Consider the following 16,650-nt stretch of genomic DNA (forward strand, 5'->3'; position numbering starts at 1 on the left):
AGTAGTAGATTATGTTTTAATTATGTATGGATGTATATGGAGAATAGTTAGAAACTTTGGTATGTATTAGATGATGTTTGTGTATCCGTTGTGTTTGTTTATACTCATTAGTATGGAACACTCGTTTTCCCTTATTTGGACGGGTTATATATGTTTGGTATCAGAAGGTATGTATGTTTAGTAGCACTCCAGGGCCACCTAGAGGGCAGGGCATTACAAAATTGTATCAGAGCCATTACCCAGTCGAAAATGTGGTGAGATTCACATTGCTTAGGTTTGGTAATGTTTAGAGCACTAGGTTTACTAGGTTCAGTAGAGTAAATCAGAGAGTCTTACCAGAGTTTAGGTGTCAGAGTAGGCGAAGGATAGGAATGGGTATGATAAGGCTTTCGAGTTTGGCTTCATAAGCCTGGAGACAAAAATCCATTGGCGGACTTCTGTGTTTTTCTAAATTAGTCGACGGGTTTAGAAAATCACGACAATCCATTGACAGTTTTGTTTCCAAGTGGAGGGGTGGAACTTGAACTAGAATGAGAGTATCACGTTAGCACAGTATGTTGTCATCACAGACGTTAATTTATTAAGATAAATTTCATAAGTATGGTAATGGTAGCAGATATGTAAGATACCAAGATTCTAAAAAATCTTCTTGATTGCCTTTTCAGGATGGAATCTATGGATAATACTGCTAACTCTGGAGGAAGTAGTAATGAGGGAGCCAGCCATGAGACCGGCAGTGACTCTACAATGGTATTGTCGGATTTTTCCTAACAGCTTATGGCTGAGGTGGTGCGAACATCTAGAGGGTAGGATCGACCCACGACTGAGCTGGGTGATTCTATCAAGAGGTTCACTCGACTGAAGCCCCCTAGCTTTGCAGGGAATGCTAACCCAATCCGAGTAGAGAACTGGATTCGAGAGATCGAGAAGATCTTGGTTGTTCTACATTGCACTAATGAGCAAAAGGTGATCTACGCAACGTACAAGCTGGTGGGTGAAGCCATGAGATGGTGGGAATCAGTAAGGATGTTAGAGGAGTAAAGGCCAGTACAGGTGGTGATGTCATGGGATCTAGGGATAATACTGCTAACTCTGGAGGAAGTAGTACTGAGGGAGCCAGCCATGAGACTGGCAGTGACTCCACAGTGGTACTGCGGGATTTCGTCCAATTGTTTATGGCTGAGGTGGTGCGAACATCTAGAGGGCAGGATTGACCCATGGCTGAGTTAGGTGATTCTATCGAGAGGTTCACTCAACTGAAGCCCCTAGTTTTTCAGGGAATGTCGACCCGATCCGAGCAGAAAACTAGATTCGTGAGATCGAGAAGATCTTGGTTGTTCTACATTGCACTGATGAGTAAAAGGTGCTATACGCGACGTATAAGATGGTAAGTGAAGCTGAGAGATACTGGGAATCAGAAAGGATGTTGGAGAAGTAGAGGCCAGTACAGGTGGTGATGATGTCATAGGACCATTTTCAGAGAGGTGTTCTATGAGTAGTACGTTCCAGCCACTGTCAGGAATGCGAAGATGGAGGAGTTCAAGATCCTGACTCATGGACAGCTGACAGTTCAGCAGTATACTGCCTGATTCATGGAGTTATCATGCTTTGATTCGTTTATGGTGCCGGATGAGGTGAGAAAAGCCTAAAAATTTGGGACTTTGCTATGTTAGTGGATAAAACCACTATGGCAGAGGAGAGTTTGCAGGATGACATAGAGGTCTAGAACCCGAAAAAGAGGCCAGCACCTCCCAGTTCTTATTCTGGTGTGAGGCAGGGCACTTGGAAGGAATATAGCAGTGACAGAGGCCAATGGTAAGAGACTGGCGGTGGTACATCTCAGGGTACCACATCTTCCTCAGCTTGTCCCACTTGCAGCAAGCAGCATGTGGGGAAGTGTCTGATGGGTTGAGGTGTGTGCTTTCGATGTGGTAAACCAGGCATCTAATGCGTGATTGTGACATGCCGAGGAGCAATGTACCCTCACAGCAGGCATATGAAGGAGGTGTTTAGGCGCCATGTGGTGGTTATTAAAGGGATACGACCGAGGCGAGGGTGTATTCTTTGACTCCTAGCAACTCCGAGAATGTAGGTGACATGGTGATAGGTAATATTTATATGCTTTCGAATAAAGCTGTGATATTATTTGATTCAGGAGTGATGCATTCCTTTATCTCCCTGGGATTCGTCAGGTTATGTGGGTTAGAGGTACAACTATTAGATTCTATCTTATTAGTGGCCACATTGTCAGGATCAATAGATGTGTGTAGTAGGGTAATTCAGGATTTCCCTGTGCAGATTCAGGGGAGAGATTTTTCATTTAGCTTAATTATGTTTGAGATGCATGACTTTGATATTATTCTGAGGGTGGATTGGCTAGTAGCCATTTATGCTAGCATCGATTGCCGAAGGAGAGAGGTGATATTTAGGCCTCATTGGGAGCTGGAATTAAAGTTTATAGGGTCGTGTGTGCGTTCTGCACCACGTATCCTTTTAGCTATTCAAGCTAAAAGGTTACTCTAGGAGGGATACCCAGGGTACTTAGAGTTTGTGAAAGAAATGTCGAAAGGAGAACTTAAGTAGGAGGATATTCCGGTAGTAAGTGAGTTCCTAGATGTATTTCCAGAGAGCTCACTAGGATTGCCTCCTGTTCGTGAGGTGGAGTTCGCTATAGAGTTAGCTCCAAGCATGACACCAATATCAAAAGCTCCATATCATATGACTCCAGCAGAACCAAGGGAATTGAAGGAGCAGCTACATGAGTTATTAGATAAGGGCTACATCTGACCAAGTGTTTCACCCTGGGGAGCACTGGTACTATTTGTGAAGGAGAAGGATGAGTTGATGAGGATGTGCATCGACTACAGAGAGATTAACAAGGTGATTGTGAATAATAAATACCCGTTACCCAGAATTGATGATCTGCTTGACTAGCTACAGGGCACACGGCTATTCTCTAAGATCGATCTGCGATTTGGGTATCATCAGCTGAAAGTGAGATCGGAGGATGTACTGAAGACTGCATTCTATACTAGGTATGACCACTATGAATTTATGGTTATGCCTTTCGGATTGACCAATGCTCCTGCAGCATTTATGGACTTGATGAGTAGGGTGTTTCACGAGTATCTAGATCAATTTATGGTCGTTTTCATTGACAACATCCTAGTGTATTCGAGGAGTCCTGAGGAGCATGCAGTTCATTTGAGATTGGTACTTTAGGTGCTTAGAGGGAAAAAGATTTTTGCTGAGTTCAAGAAATGTGAGTTCTAGTTAGAGCAAGTAGAATTTCTGGGGCATTTAGTGTCCAAAGAAGGGGTATCAGTGGACCCGAGAAAAATAGGAGCGGTAGTGTACAAGGAAAGACCAAATAATGTTTAGGAGGTTAAGAGTTTTCTAGGTCTTGCAGGATACTATTGACGGTTCGTAGAATGGTTCTCCAGTTTATCAGGTCCATTGACATGAATCACGAGGAAGAACATGAAATATGATTGGACTAATAAGTGCGAGCAGAATTTCCAAGAGTTAAAGCAGTGATTGGTTACTGCCCTAGTCTTGACCATTCCGTCAGGGGATGGTGGGTTTATTATTTTCAGTGACACCTCAAAGAAGGGTCTCGGGTGTGTCCTAATGCAGTAGGGTAAGGTAATTACTTATGCTTCTCATCAACTCAAAGAGTACGAGAAGAACTACCCAACACATGATATGGAATTAGCAATGGTAGTGTATGCATTGAAGATTTGAAGGCACTACTTGTATGGTGAAAGGCGCGATATTTTTACTAATCATAAAAGTCTTAAGTACATTTTCACCTAGAAGGAGCCGAATATGAGGCAACATAGATGGCTTGAACTGATAAAGAACTACGAATCTACCATTAGCTATCACCCAGGAAAAATTAATGTGGTAGCTGATGTTTTAAGTCGAAAGTCAGTTGATGCATCAGTCTCAGTAATGGGAGTTTTGCATAAGATTTGTATGGACCTAGAAAGGTTAGGCTTGGAGGTAGTGGAAGGAAATCACTAGGCATTTATTGATAGCTTGGTGGTACAGCCGACCTTATACGAGAGGATTAGAGCAGCTCAAACGATAGATGCAAAGCTGGTAGAGGTTATGGAGGGAGTTCGGGATGGATTGAAGCCGAATTTCAACATTTCAAGTGATGGGGTGTTGAGATTCCATACTAGGATTTAAGTACCGAATGATGCTGAAATTAAACGGGTCATTCTAGAGGAGGCACGTCGCTCGCTCTACAAAGTACATCCAAGGAGTACGAAGATGTACATGGATTTACAGGAATCTTTCTAGTGGTCTAACATGAAAAGAGAGATCGCCCATTTTGTAGAGCAGTGCCTGACATGTCAGCGAATGAAGGCCAAGCACTAGAGGTCGGCGAGACTGTTGCAACCACTTCTTATTCCTAAATGGAAGTGAGAGCACATCTCCATGGATTTTGTTACGGAGTTTCCTTCAGCACTTCATGGGTAGAATGCGATTTGGGTTATGGTTGATAGATTGACAAAGACAACCCATTTCATCTTGGTGAAAGTAAGTAATTCCATGGATAAGCTGCCGAGCCTTATGTATAGGAGATAGTCAGGTTGCATGGAGTGCCGGTGTCAATTGTCTCAGATAGGGATCCATGGTTTACTTCCCGATTCTAAAAGAGTCTTTAGGAAGTATTGGGATCTCAGCTTACGTTTAGTACAATGTTTCACCCACAGACAGATGGTCAGTCTGAGTGGACCATCCATATTTTAGAGGATATGTTAAGGGTGTGTGTACTGGATTTTGGTGGTAATTGGATAAGACATCTGCCATTAGTTAAGTTCGCCTATAACAATAGTTATTAGTCCAGTATAGGGGTAGCACCGTATGAGGCACTATATGGCCAAAGATGTCGATCTCTGCTGTTATAGGATGAGGTTGATGAGTAATAAATTTTGGGACCAGAGCTAGTTCAACAGGCTTTAGAGAAGGTAAAGCTCATCAGGGAATGGATTAAAGTAACTCAGAGTCGGCAGAAGAGCTACGCAAATACATGTCGAAGGGAGCTAGAATTCAAGGTAGGTGATGCTACATTTCCAAGGATTGCTCCGATGAAAGGAGTGATGAGGTTTTGTAAGAAGGGCAAGCTGAGCCCTAGGTATGTTGGACCGTTTGAGATTTTGGTGAAAGTTGGTTTGGTGGTGTACATGATAGCATTACCTCCCGCCTTGTCTAGGCTTTATAACGTGTTCCACATGTCCATGCTTAGGAGATATGTTCCAGATCCTTCGCATGTGATTAGTTATGAATTTTTGGAGCTCGAGGACATGTTAGCATATGAGGAGATACCGGTTTAGATCCTAGATCATAGAGAGTAGGAGCTACCTACAAAGAGGATTCCTCTAGTAAAGGTACTGTGGCGTAATCACGCAGTAGAGGAGGCCTCATGGGAGTTAGAGTCAGAGATATGTCAGAAGTATCCTTATATTTTTAGAGACACTCCAAGTTAGTTAGGTAAGAAGATCAGTATGTAAACGATTTTCATGTATATGTCGTAGCAAAGTAAGTTTGTTCATAGATTAGAATAGGTATGGTCTCTAGTAGAGTTTTGCATGGATATTGTAATCTCCCAAGATATTATGTGTAACCATAGTATTCCTCTGCCATAAGTGAGGGTAGGTAATAAATTTGGGACGGGACTGCTATGTGGGTGGCTGCCGGCTCTTCCTAGAGTCAGAGCAGTGATGGTTCAGATGATATGTTAGAAACCAGTAGAAAATTTTGAGGACGGAATTTTATAAGGAGGGAATATTCTACAGACCCAAACCCGAGAATTAAATAAAAAAGAAAGAAAAGAAAATTCCAACATGAAACAACAGGCTTCGTCGACAAAGACAATGTTCTCTTCGATGAAGGCTCTTCTGTGCTTCGTCATCGAAATTAAAAGCCTCATCAACAAAGAGATCCAGAACGTTCGAAAATATCAGTCTTAGGGTTCGTTGACAAGCTCCTTCCTTCATTAATGAACGACCTTGTGTGGCTCATCAATGAAGGCATCATTTTGTCGACGAATTTGACCAGGTCTAAGGGCTATAAATATGATTTTTGTTTGCTTCTTCATTAAGAAATCTAAATCTCTCTCTCTCTCTCTCTCTCTCTCTCTCTCTCTCGCTCTCTCTCTCTCTCTCTCTCTCTCTCTCCTCTCTCTCTCTCTCTCTCTCTCTCTCTCTCTCTCTTCAATTGTTCGCCGTTCGTCTCTTGTTTCAACAATTGGAAGATACCAAGAGGATTAGGGAACAAATCTCTGCTAGTCTAGCAGAGTATATTCTAGAACTCGAGAAAAAGTTGGGGTTCAATTTTCGAGTGTCTTAGGTCATTTCTAGGAATCAAGTAAGGGTATTATATTATGTTAGTTATGTTTAAGAGTTTTAACTGAATGGTATGTTAAAATAATTTTTATATATTTAGTTATGGCTTTTCGAGGGTTTCCGGGCCTAGAGTTTGATTAACCGACTTTATTTTCGAAACCAACCATTTAAATTTAAGTATGATATTTTTAAAGTATAGTATAGGTCCTTATGAACATTTTTGCCGGTTGGAAAATCGTTATTTTGAACCATAAGCTTATTTTAAAATTAACTAAAGCGGTAGGGTTGGTTTTCTCCATTTTCCCACATTTAGCAATATATATGTATATATATATATATATATATATATATATATATATATATAATAAAATGACAACTTGGAGATATTCATACCCCAGTTTTAGCAGCAAAAATTACTTTATCAAGCAGATATTTTATTTATGAATTAACTGATGAAAATTGTGTGGCGTGAGTATAGTTTTTAATTGGCATGAAATGAGCATGTTTTGTGAAATACTGAAACATAACGGCTATATGTCGAGGTATGAGATATGAAATATGAGATACGAGAAATGATATGACATGATATGCCGGTTTTTACCAAGTCTCCAACAGATATGTAGCAGAGATATGTACGGTTTTATGAAATGAATTATGAATATAGTTTTATACGATGTAAATTGCCATATATGATAGTAGAGCCCTATTATTATGTTCTCATGTTAAAGCTCGGTACCATAGCTAAATGTATGTAGAGGTGCAATCCACACATGAGATTATGGATGGGAAAGGCGATTGGCGACCTGGGTAAAGTACTCCCTAAAGGTTTTCTGGGACTCCATCTGATGTAGTAATTCTGGATGAATCAGCCTTCGGGTAGCCTTCGGGTACAAATTGAGTAGGCACCATCGTATTACATTATGTTTGATTTAGCATTAGTCGACTGGCTATTTGTTAGGTCCATCCTTCAGGTCGCACAACCCATTATGGGGGAAGCATGTCGTACATCTATGTAATGGCGTGACAACGTTAGTCCTATAGACCAGGTTGTATCTTCTAGGCATATATGGGCACATTTACTATTGAAAGAGCTATATTGAGCCAACAATATGTTATTATGAAAGCATGTATTTTCGTATATACATTTTAGTACAGTTTTAAATGCCAGTTAAATGATTAATGTTAGCAGTATTATGTAAACACGAAATCTCATGTTAACCACACACTGATGATGGTGTAATCCGTCTTAGTGAGAGGTGTCTCACCCTAGCATACAAATGTATTTTCAAGTCCTCTGAGGGATCGAGCCTAGTGTTCTTCTGGGCTGAGTTAGATGGCTGGCAGTCCTTGTTAGAGCTGGTGAGATGATAGTCAGTTTATGTCTTTTGGGGATTGTAGTAGCAGATTATGTTTTAATTATGTATGGATGTATATGGAGAAGAGTTAGAAACTCTGGTATGTATTAGATGATGTTTGTATTTTCAATGCGTATGTTTATACGGATTAGTATGGAACACACCTTTTCCCTTGTTTGGGTGGGTTGTACATGTAAGGTATCAAAAGGTATGTATATTTAGTAGCACTCCGGGGCCACCTAAAGGGTCGGGGCGTTACAGGTATAGCCCATCAGGTTAGGGAAAAATGAGGAAGGAACCTAGAGAGCAGAATTGCCCAATTTCAGATCAGGGCAGTAGCATCAAGGAGTTCATGAGGTTGAACCCTTCAACTTTTTAGGAAGGACTTGATCCAGTGATTGTAGAGAACTAGGTTCAAGAAATTGAGGAGATAATGGAAGTACTTAGCTGCACGGATGAGCAGAAAGTCCGTTATGCCGCATTTAAGATGAATGGAGATGCGAAATGTTGGTGGCTTTTTGAAAACCTGCTAGAGGGACAGAGGGTAGTGAAAGTGGCATTCACCTGGGAACGATTTGAGGAACTGTTCTTGGACAGGTATTTTCCCTCGTCAACTAGAGAAGAAAATGTTGGGGAGTTTACCAACTTGACCCATAGAAATATGACTGTTGGGGAGTATGTGGCGAAATTTGTGGAGCTATCTCGCTTCGCACCTTTTATGATCCCTAATAAGGCAAGAAAGACCGAAATATTTGAAAAAGGTCTGCAACGAAAGATCTTTGAGCCTGTGGTGGAGTTCCAAGTCCAGAATTTCTCAGACTTGGTGGATAAGGCTTCGGTACTGGAGAAGTGTTTGCAGGGTAGCATAGAGCCGTCAGAGCAGAGAAAGAGGCCTGCACCTTCTAGTTTTCAAGCTTAGGCTAGTTAGGGATTGTGGAAGAGAGAAAGGGGCACGGTGGGACCGAGGCAGGAGATGAGGGATTGGGGTTATTTTGGTTATCAAAATGAATCATCTTACCCTGTATGCCATAGATGTAACAAAAGGCATAGGGGTGAATGCAGTGTTAGGGGTCCTAACTACTATAGGTGCAGTAAGCCAGGGCATATTATGCAAAATTGTCATATGTTGCTGCCTAATACACCCGCACCAAATCAGAATCAGGGAAACTAGCAAATATCCCGAGGTGGAGGTGGTCTAGCACGTGTGTATACAATGATCCTGACCGAGGCAGATATTGCCAAAGGGGCAAGTTCAAGTTTATGTTTAAGATAATGAAGGTTTTATTTAATTGTAGTTAATGTAGAAATTTAGATGGTGATATATGCTAAACTGTATGAGATATAGTGAGTTAGTAAATTGTAGAGATGTGGAAATAAACGATTAGAAAAATTTTGAGGACGAAATTTCATAAAGGGGGAGAATGTAGAGACTCGGAAAATTTATTTGTCGAGAATAATAAAGGAATGAAAGGAAAATTTTAAAAGAAATAGTAGGTCTCGTCAATGAATCCCCTATTTTCTTCGACGAAGGTCCTTCAGTGGTTCGTTGACGAAGTTCAAGCGTTGTCGACGAAAAGATCCTGAACGATTGAATTTTCAGGTTTAGGGTTCATCGACGAAGTCCTTCTTTCGTCCATGAACATTCGTCTATGACTTGTTTACGAAGACATCATTTAATCGATGAGGTTGGCCGAGTATAAATTGAATTTTTTGTTTCTTATTTATTAAGTAACCTCAAATCCTCCGTTTCTTTCTCTAAAAATGTCATCTCTCACCTTCTCTCTTCGATTTTTTGTCATTCGTCACCTCATTTGATGATCGAAAGCTGCTATGAGGACCAAGGGGAAATTCTCTACAAGTCTAGCGACATGGATTTTCAAATGGGGTCTTTCCAAGCTTTACCCCAAAGTTGAGGTAAGGGTAGAAATTAACTATTTGGCTAGTATATGACGATTTAAAAAGGGGTGTATGGGCTTGGGAATGTTTTATAGTTGTTAATTTGGGGTTTGAGTTGATAAACTAGGGTTTTTGAATGAAGATTCAAGTGAGCGCCGCAGGCATTATTTTGGGGTCCTATTGGTGTAGTTCAAGAAATTAGGTAAGGGGAATAGATTAAGCCAGTAGTTTTATGAATTTACCAGTTAAAATGGAAATTATATGTGTGTGTGTGTGTGTGTGTGTGTGTGTATGATTATCATGTGAGTTTAAAAGAAAAGCCAACCATTGGAATTGTGGTTTTTGAGCATAGGGCTATTGATATTATTTATGAAAATGGAATGATTTTAGTAATGAATTTTCTGGAAATTGTGGGGATAATTCAATGTGTATCTTCAATAAAATGAATGGTGAATATGGGTTGGCTTACTATTTTAACGAGATATAATTATGTGTATTATTTGAAATGTGTAGCATAAGTAAAATGAAAATATTGAGTTGACTTGTGATATATATATGACATGTTGGAAATACTAAAATGTATTGGGATTATATTGCATGTGTATTGTTAATCAGAGCCAGATATGAATGTTAAATTGTAATGTATGATTTGAGAACTCCGGGGAACCAGTGAGGCACAGTACTGTTGCACGTGATTTTTGGCAGAGATTAGTGCACCCACCCATCTCCTAGAGAGTGTGGAGACAGGATGGTCGATTGTACTGTGTGGGGTAGAGATTCCCCCTAGAGTTTAAACCAGTGTGGGAAAGCCAATCTAACTTACAGACTGAAGAGCTTGTTTTCTTATTTAGCTTTGGTGGGCCGACCAGGGTTAAGCTTAGCCTTCAGACCGCACAACCCATCATGGGGGGAAGCATGACAGTGATTATCCATCTGGTAGTGAGTTCTAAATGCATAATTTTTTAATTTAAGCAGTGAATAATATGAAAACAGAACATGTGAATGCAGACGTGAATACGGAGTAGCATGAAATCAGAGTAATGTGAAATGTGAATGTGAAATGTGAAAGATATGAATTATATGATATGACATTCACGTGATGTGAACTATGCAAGTGAATTATATAATACGAGATTCACGTAATGTGAACTATGAAATTAAATTATATGATATGAGATTCACGTGATGTGAACTGTGAAAGTGAACTATTTGATATGAAATATTGAGAACATAAAAAGATGAATATTACATAGATAGCGGATATAGGGTAAAGAAAAAATGTATTGTATATTGTAGTATCATATTTATTTAGGGCGAGGAATACACTTCGCCCAAGGGCTTGATGAGAAAGGCGAGTGCCCTAATAGGTATCAAATGTAGCCATGTCAGGCTACATAACGTATTAGGGCAGAAGAAAGCTACTTGTATGGGCGGGTAATCTTCCTTATTCTCAGGAACTTCTGCCAGGTAAACATTTGTGTGAGTGTGTGAGTACGAGATAGACGATCCACCTGAGGGCTTACTGAGTAAGGTAATCATGCTTCAGTTGTAGCTATGGGTTGCATAAGGTATCAGAGCAGAGGGGTGCTACTTGTATGGGAGGGTAATCACCCCAATCCTTAGGAACTCTCGTTTTATTAAAATATGTTGCATATATGTGAGTAGGGAAAAAGAATGTTTTCACAACTGTGATAATTTTATAAATGATGATTATATATTTGTACACAAACCTTATGATAGCCATACGCTGGTGCTAATCTATTCCAACTTACTGAGATGTGTCTCACTCAATATGGAATTTTAACTTTTTCAGGACCTTCACATGATCCAGCTCAGTGAGCTCAAGGCTTGGCATAGCATTTTTGAGAGCGAGAGGGTATAGACTTTTGGATGTATAATGTTTTTGGGGTTGTATTATATTTAAGTTTTTTGAGATGTATATATGTTTGTGAATACTTGTTGTTAGGAGGATACCTTTTGAGATTATAGATATGTAGAAACTCTAGTATATGATTGAGGAGTTGTTATAATTTCTATTGAGTAATTGATGTGAGAATATCAGATACAGGTAATGGAACATGTGATACCAGGGCCCCACTTGGCGGGTTCGAGGCATCTCAAGGTGGTATCAGAGATATATTTTAAATAACACTTCGGACCCTAGTTTCGGGTTCGAGGCGTTACATTGAGTCTACAAGTTCAACTGATTATATAGTGGAGGATGACCAAAATATATAGGTTCTTCAGTCATTACCAAAGGTAAAAATGCCTCAGGGTTAAAATCTTGAGCCATAATCCATGATTGTCCAAGGGGTGGACACTCAAATTCTCCCCTTTTGATTCTTAGAATTGTAGCTAAGGTTTGTGGAGTAATTGCAAAAGATTTCTCCATGACCTGGGTGGAGGTCACAGTTTCTCCTTTTATAATATTCTCATAAAAGAGCTTAACCAAATTAGGATACATTCCTTTTGCTTGATAACTTATATGATGTGAATAAAGCGATCCCAAGAGGGGGAGTGAATTGGGTATTAAAAATTCCTTTTAGGTTAAGTTTAAATCAACAACCAGTATTGCACAACTTAGGGTCTGTCTAAGCATTCTCAATTCCCCCAAATAATCAAGTATGCAAATATTTAAAACTAATATGGCATTCACAATAATTTAAATATTTGCATACATACACCACATCATATCCCATTTTCACGTGTGTAAGTAAATTAATAAAACGATAAATGCAAATATACATGTGGAACATATCTCATTTAAAATAGAGGTAAATTAATAAAACGATAAATGCAAATATACATGTGGAACATATCTCATTTAAAATAGAGGTGTGCATGCAAATAATTATAACGATAAATGAAAGCATAAACATGTGAAATTTTAAGTGCATAAATATAAATGAGATGGAGAGAGAAAGATACATAAGATTTGTTATCAAGGTTTGACCAAACCAGCCTACGTCCTTGCCTTGGGCTTACCCCCCCAAGGATTCCATTAATTGCTCACTTCAACTAGGCGGAGCGATGCCTCTTACAATCCTCTCCTTACTAGGTAAGGAATACCCCAGGTCACATTACATGGCTAACCCTAACCTACACACCTCTCCTTACAGGATGAGAAATACCACAACTCAATTACTAGGCTGAGCTGAACTGGTCTCCCTTACAGGAAAGAGACTCCCTAGTTCAATTTTTGGGCTGAACCCAATCGATCTCCCTTACGGGGTAGAGACTCCCCAATTCAATTTACGGGTTAAAAGCAACTAGTACAATAAAAAATATTTTTGTACATTAAAATTTTTCTACAACTAAGCAAAGATGCACACCAATAAAACTCTAAAGCATGCACTCTAATATGATATGAAATTGTACTCAGTAGAGTATGGGTATTTTTTTCAAAATGATTTTTCAATCTTTGAAAATGATTTATATAATAAGCACTTCAAAGATTTAAACTCAAATAAATATTTCTCCATAATATTTTTCAATAAAACTCAGGAGAACCTAGGGTGTTTGCTTTTCAAATTTTTTTTGCAAAGATATGATCTTTGAATACAAATGGAGTATGCAATGACAAACTTTAAATATCTTATAACCTACAAAAAATGTTTGTTTTGGTGCAACCCCAAGAGGGGGGTAAATTGGGAATTCAAAATTTGTCGCCAAGGTCTACTAGTTTTATCAATAGTGTAGCACAACCTAGGGTCATTCTACGCAATCAACAAATAAACATACACATGCAGTAAAAGTAAAGTGCAAAAATTAGCCAACACACGCAATATGTTATCGAGGTTTGGTCAAATTGCCTACGTCCTCGCCTCGGCTACACTAGCACAAGGATTCCACTAAAACTCACTTAACGGGTGGAGTGGCACCAATTACAACCAGGTCAATTCAAGGGGTTGACCTCAACCAACACACGTTACTAGGATGGTGAACCTAACTTTCTTAACCAGGTCTAATCCAGTCCGGGACTATTCAATAGGGCTAGTCTCCCTCTTCAGACCCGCGCCTAGAAAACAACCAATGTGTATAAAATTTGTACATAGAAATACGCTTCTACATAAGCAGATATGTGCACCAGTACAACTCAATCAATATTGCACACACGAATGATATGTAAATATGCTCAGTGCTCTAATGTGTGCTAAACAATCAATCAAGTATAGATTATCAATTCAGACCTAGAGTGTATATCCAAGTAAGATTTGAAGCACAATATGTGAATAACACAAAATCATATTAGGGTTTCAAATATGCTAAGCAAGTTGAATCAAACAAAGCCAATTAAGATATTTCAATATATAAAGCACAATGGAATTGTTTGAAAGACTAGCTTTTTGAAAAGGATTTTTGCACACAAAAATATAGGTTTAGGTATCTTGCAATAACAATGCAAGAACCACAACCTTCAAAGTCTTCCCACACAAGATTTATCAAGTTAAATCAGTGGAAGAACTTGATGCTAAACTCTCAAAGAAAATCAATCAAGCAATAATAAAAGTAAGAGTTTTAGCTAGTAAGATTAAACACAATAGTTTTAGAAATACTCACAACACTTTAAAGATCAAGAAATATGAAGTGTATGAGTGTTTTGGAGTAGTATAGGCTACACTAGGGTTTTGGAAATTGAGAGAATTTTTGCCTTAATCAAGATGTTATTCCTTGCTAATTATGACAAATGAATGAATATTTATAGGTAAGGAGGATTTTTTGACCGTTGGGGACACAATGGGTATAATTAAATTTGTTTTAAAAGCCGTTAAGAAAATTAACCCTGTTTACCCTATTAAAAAATCTGTAAAAATTATTTTAACTCGTAAGGTTCGGGTGCCCAGCCTGAGGTTCGAGCGCCCGAACAAACTCAGTCAAAAATCCAATTTTTAATGGTTCGAGTGCCCGAAGAAACGGTCGATCGGCTGAACAAAAGTTAGTAGAATTTATTCGTAAATTTGGGTGCCCGGTTCCTTGTTCGGTTAACCAAACTATCTAATTCAGTCGCCCAAGCCCAATTTGAATGAGATCATTCGGTCTCCCGAGTAGTTAAAAAGTGCTCTAACACAGGTTCGAGTGCCCGAGGAACATACGCTCAAATCAAGTTTGGGTGCCCGAACACAAAGTGAATATTTTGACTTTGTTCGGTCACCCGAGCCGTGTTATACGGCTTAGGTTCAGTCGCCCGAACCCTCTCAACATTTTCATTTAAATTCATTTTAGCCAACTTTGATTCCCCTAAAATGAAGAGTGACGTTGGGGACTTATTTGTGGATATGTCTTGGGGCCTAAGGTCTTTTCAAGTATGCCCAAAAACCTAGCGTCGATCGACCACAGGGTGATTCCTAAGGTTTTTCTAAGGTTTGTGTAGGTACCTAAAGTCCAACTGGGGTCTGTATGAACATACCTACCTACCATGCATGATGCAAATTATTACAAGCCATAGGAGTGTATAGTCCATAATAAATATTACATCCCAAAATGAAGAAAATAAAAGAAAAATACAAATATAGCACAAAATTCTTCATTCTTTGGCACGAACACCGCACGCCATCATGGTATGTCTTTTAGTATGAATACACGTGCACAGTGAACCTGCATGCAAGCCTTAGTACAACCATCAGGACCCAGAGTATTTGTCATGATCAAAATTGGGCATGACCTATCACGTCAACAATTGCCCCATTTTTTATGATAACAAACACTTTATGCAAAAGTAGGTACAGCCAAGAAAGGGCTCCCCCCGACTTTATATATAAAGACAATTTAAGCCCAAACAATGGGTAATTATAAATTGATTAAATGTTACCCACACTTTTGCTTCTTCTCCCCTTTTTGACAACAACAAAAAGGGCTAAGAATTATGGCATGAAGGCAAAGAACTTCATTTAGATACAAAAGGTATATTAGGAAGATTTTTTGAAAAAGTCGGTAGCATGCCGTTTGAGAATGGATCATTCCCAATCATAACTTTGTACCTAAGTGACATGTTTTGAGTTTCAATTTATAGTATATAGAAAATATTCATCAATCAACTCTGTTTATTTAGGTGTAATCCCAAGAGGGGCGGGTGAATTAGGTATTTTAAAAATTCTTTGAAAGTTATTCACCACTTAGTCCCTATGTCTAAATTTAACCAAATACTAATCAAGTTCGTGAGAGATTATTCAACAAACATACATGCAATGTAAGTAACGAATGTAGTACGGAAAGTAAAGAGATAAGGGAAGATAGAGTGCAAACACAGTTTTTATGAGGTTCAGCCAACCCGGCCTACGTCCTCGCCTTGAGCAACCCACTCAAGGATCCCACTATAATCCCAGATCCTTAAATTGGGACAGAGCTTCCCTTACAATCCGTTGCTTACAAGAGGTACAACTTCCTCCTACTCCGCTACTTACAAGAGATACAACTCTCTCCTCAAACCTAATTCACAACCCGAATTGTGAATACAATGAAATCTGTAAAACACTCAAAGTTGCTTCCAACAAAGCTAGTGAGTACAATTCAAATTCCTAATACATAATCGTATGATGAAACTTGAAGCTCAAAATATATGAGGCGATACAATCGTTTATGAATGATACGCTTCAGCACGCAAATTCTCTTTCATCAAATCCCTCCAAAATATTTGTATGAGTAATAGCCTCGAAGACAAGATGCACAAATATCAAATATGATCTTGTTAAAAAATTTGTCTTGAGTATTGTAAAGATCTAAATCAAAAATCTTTCTTTCAACTATTCAATTACACCACGATCTTTGTAATATGCAAATATATATATATATATATATATATATATATATATACACACACACACACACGATATGTATTCCAAAGATCAAAAAACCCAATGTAATATCTTTCAAAAAATATCCCTAAATAAAATATATATTTATGAACACCAAGGATATTTAATCAAGTGTTTTAATATCTAAAATATAGATCTTTTAACAGAACACACACTTGAATCAAATCTATTTAACTAATGATGAAACCCTTTATCAAGTAGTGAGATTATCTAAATAATCTATATATAAAG

General features: G+C 38.7%; 1 protein-coding gene across 1 annotated transcript; it reads left to right on the plus strand.

Moving 5' to 3' along the window:
* Positions 1 to 8,144: 8,144 nt before the first annotated feature.
* On the plus strand, positions 8,145 to 8,630 carry LOC131167617 (uncharacterized). The gene has a single exon (XM_058126412.1). It carries the CDS (start codon positions 8,145 to 8,147, stop codon positions 8,628 to 8,630), a length of 486 nt encoding a protein of 161 aa, XP_057982395.1.
* The last annotated feature ends 8,020 nt before the right edge of the window (positions 8,631 to 16,650 follow it).

This window comes from Malania oleifera, chromosome 11 (assembly GCF_029873635.1).
Source record: "Malania oleifera isolate guangnan ecotype guangnan chromosome 11, ASM2987363v1, whole genome shotgun sequence".
In the NCBI taxonomy this organism is placed as follows: Eukaryota; Viridiplantae; Streptophyta; class Magnoliopsida; order Santalales; family Ximeniaceae; genus Malania; species Malania oleifera.

Excerpts from the sequence above, each read along its gene's own strand:
- LOC131167617 (XM_058126412.1), top strand. The coding sequence starts at position 8,145 with ATGGAAGTACTTAGCTGCACGGATGAGCAGAAAGTCCGTTATGCCGCA.